Source organism: Mirounga leonina, unplaced genomic scaffold (genome assembly GCF_011800145.1).
Source record: "Mirounga leonina isolate KUSES-001 unplaced genomic scaffold, KU_Mleo_1.0 Mir_128, whole genome shotgun sequence".
Classification (NCBI taxonomy): Eukaryota; Metazoa; Chordata; class Mammalia; order Carnivora; family Phocidae; genus Mirounga; species Mirounga leonina.
Window position 1 is genome coordinate 34,398,796 of NW_023270320.1, and position 3,566 is coordinate 34,402,361.

The window sequence follows — 3,566 nt, forward strand, 5'->3', positions numbered from 1 at the left end:
TCTTTAAATAAAACGAGCTTGACATCCCAGATGGATAAGTACCGTATTTACATAAAGAGGAAGGGCCGTGTGTGTGTGTGTGCATGTGTGTGTCAATGTGTGTGTTTGGTTTGCATATGCACAGCCCCAGAAGCATGACACCCAACATGATGTGAACTCCACCATTTCCTTCCAAGGCAGTTGAGGAAGGGCTGATTCACCACATCAGCCCAGGACTGTGACTTTTCCTCAGTTCAACAGACACCTCCTCAGGGTCCCCTGGGCTGGAAGACCAATCTCTGAGGCCATGGTCTGTCTCACTCTCTCCCACTGTCCTCAGAGGACGAGGACACCTGCAGTTCATCATGGAGGGCACTCAAAGGGACGTGACCAAAGGGTCCCTCAGATGTCTGAACGACGGGATGGCCCTGATCAAGAGGGGCTGACTTCACAGGAGGATGGAATGAGGGAGCTATGAGGAACCTGGAGCCCCAGCAGCCTTTGTCCAATCTCGTGAAGACTATTCTCAGGGGCTTGCCAGGGGCGGGCTTGAAAGGCAGATGTGGGGCTTCGGTGCACCCCTGCACAGTTTCTAGGTGAGGTCGGGTGCGTGCAGGCTGCAGGTTGATGCTCTTCCCTGGGGCAGGAGTCTTCCTGGTCACTGGGGTTGCCTCTAGGAGTCCACATGCACTTCTCCTTGCTGGAGGACACAGCCTTTCAGAAACCCCAAGATGGCCTCCCTGTATGCTCTTGTGAGGGTGCTGGAAGGGGCTCCAGCATGCTTTCTTCTGGGAGTTCAGGCCCGTCTCTAGGGGGATCTGGGCACTTCTCTTGCCTGGTGTCTTGAGGTGGATTTGGGAAGTCTGAACCATACGGTTGCTTGCATTAGGACGTGAGTTCTCCTCAGGACACTTGGCTGGTGCGTGGGCATGGTCCACGCCATGTGCCTTGGACACAGCCTGGGGACCTTCAAGGGAGTCACCTTGGGGCCTGTTTTCTGTCAGGGGGACAACCAGGCCACCCTCCATGGCAAAGGGTTGGCATGCGAGGTGAGGCATGTCAGTGGTCACCACTTGCTGGGCCTCGTGTTGTGCACCAGGTGGGAAGATGCTCCCTGCAGGGCTTCTGAGAGGAGACACCAGGTGGTACCCAGTTCTCATGTCAGGGGTCTTGGTAGGTGGCTCCCATGTGAGGGGAGGCTCTAGGATGGACTCTCTCTTGGTGGTGTAGACGGGCATTGGCCTGTGTGGACGCTGTGGGGAAAGACAACACACAGAACAAACATTAGTTTTTCCTCTGAGGCAACATTCCCAGGAAGGACAACAAAGAAACCAACAAAACCCCAAGTCCTTCTTATGTTCAAATCAACAGAGAAAGACAGAAAAGTGTTCTGTTTACATATGAAGTAGGACCACAGCTCTGGGGTGGTCAGGAATAAATACTCAACAGGGTCACCTTGATACACCTTTTACATCAGGGAGGAACAGAGAAAGCTTCTGTGGTTCCTCCAGTGGACCAGCTCTTCCTTCCAATGGGTTCCGGAAAGCACAGGAATCCTGCTGGTATGGAGTCACTTTGGTGGCTACTGAGTTTTGATGGGAAATGTAGGGAAAATGTGTCCCAAAGGAGAATTGCCTGTTTTTCCATAGAGGGTTCTACGTGTTAAAAGAGTGTCCTCCGATGGTCTTCACATCCTACCCTGCTCACTGTGCACACACATCCAAGAATAAGGCAACAGGATGGACACACAAGGGAAAATGGGGCAAGAGGACGTCCCCTGAAATCATACTGCTCAGAATGGAAGTTGAGCCATGTCCTCACCCGGAGGGCAACAAAGCCCATTGGGTCCCCCAGAGAGAACAGGAGCCAGGAAGAAGGGGACACTCACCCTCACGTAGCCACAGGATTCTGTGCAATCCTTCCAGGTTGGCTTCTGCTCCCCTTGGGGTCTCCTGGGGAATCTCTGGAGCAGGGCCACCCTCTGCTGGGCTTCTTGCCTGTACAACAAAGCATGGGAAGTCGAAGGAACTCAGTTTTGTGTCTTCCACTGGGACACAAGCTTGGGGCCTCGGCCAACAGCATCCTTTCCCTCCTCTGCCATGCTTCCCCCCACTCCTGGGAGCCCTCCAGGTTTGCCCAGGAACTCCTAGCATTTGGGATCTATAGCGGGTCTGCCTGGCATTGGCCAAGTTCCCATGTGTCCCCTGGCAAAGGGACACCCACCCCACCATACACACCCTCGCTGATTCAGCAAGGGCAGCATGGGAGCCTAAGTGTGGACCCCTGGAGGATGGAGAGCTCCTTTGCCTGCCTCCCCAACCCTGTCCCTGCCTGCAGACAGCACAGCACAGCACACAGTGTCCAGGGGCAGAGACATGGTGTCCCTAGGTGTCCCCTGGATTGGGGACAGCAGCGAGCCCCGCTTCTCACCTTGGTCCTTCTCCCTTCTCCCTTTCAGCCTGCTTCAAGGACCCAGGATTCTGCTGGTCCTGCTGACTCTGTGGTTCTACATTCTCCTTCAGCTTCCTGGAGCCCAGCACCTGGGGGACACGGGCCCTAGCCCAGTGCTTCATGGGGCACCTCCTGCTGGATGCCTTGTGCCCAAAGGCTCCACAGTCCCGGCACTTCACCTGCGGAGGAAGGAAGAGGGGTCAGTGAAGAAGTCCAAGTCACAGGCCAAATGCAAAGAACAAGAGAAGGACACATTCGGGGAGTAGAAGACTGGTTTTGGATAGGGGACATCACCTAGGGCTTGTGTGGTGACAGCCTATTGAAGACCATAGGATGCTTCCCCCAGCCTGTGTTGGGGGGGAGAAGGAGGAGGGATCACTGGTCTTAGGCTGAATAGAAGGGGCCACATGGAGAGATTTGGAAAAATGCCAGTTGGACCTGAACGTGTGCACCCCTGAGGTGGATCCTCAGCATCTCTGAAAACCCCAATGTGTGTGGTGATGAGATTCCAAGGCAGGTCATCCTGGCCCAGGAAAGGACAACTGAGTTTGTGGACACAGATCTTTCCATGTGCCAAGATTGTTTCAAGAGTCTTGGCTGATCCCCTGCTCACAACACATGCTGGCCTCCACTTACCCTGGGATCCTCCTCTTCTGGCCCAGGAGCCCTTGGTGCCATGGGTGCCCTCTGTGACCTCTTCCCTTTCTGGGCTGCCAAGGGCCTGTAGGGCCTAAGCTTGGTGTGACTGCCCTCCATCGGTCCCACCTTCTTGTGGGACATGTCAGCCAGCCTGCCTTGGGGATGGATGTCTGGATTTCCTGAGTCAAAAGAAAAAGGAGAGTCATATTCACACAGATGCAAGCCTCTTTCCTGTCCCTTCTTCTCCAAGTAGGCATTAGGGTGCCTCAGGACCACTGAATCAAACACACTTGTCACCCTACGACCTCTCTTCTTTCCCTGTTCTCCATACTCCCCAGGACGGTGCCCTAGGAAAGGCAGGTGAGGTTGCCTTGAATGACTGACTGTGGCTCATGAATTCTCTCACAATGCACTCTGGAAGCAAAACCAGGGACAGGATTGCCCCCCCACCCCGATTTATACAAGAATCAAAGCTATGGCAATACTCCATGGAACAC

The 3,566-nt window shown here is 54.4% G+C and overlaps 1 protein-coding gene across 1 annotated transcript; it reads right to left on the reverse strand.

Moving 5' to 3' along the window:
* Positions 1-296: 296 nt before the first annotated feature.
* LOC118009821 (putative protein FAM90A14P) lies at positions 297-3,210 on the reverse strand. Its single transcript, XM_035003844.1, has 4 exons — positions 3,067-3,210; positions 2,410-2,609; positions 1,868-1,976; positions 297-1,232 (listed from the first exon to the last, which is right to left on the reverse strand). Exons 1-4 carry the CDS (start codon positions 3,208-3,210, stop codon positions 297-299), a joined length of 1,389 nt encoding a protein of 462 aa, XP_034859735.1.
* Positions 3,211-3,566: the final 356 nt, after the last annotated feature.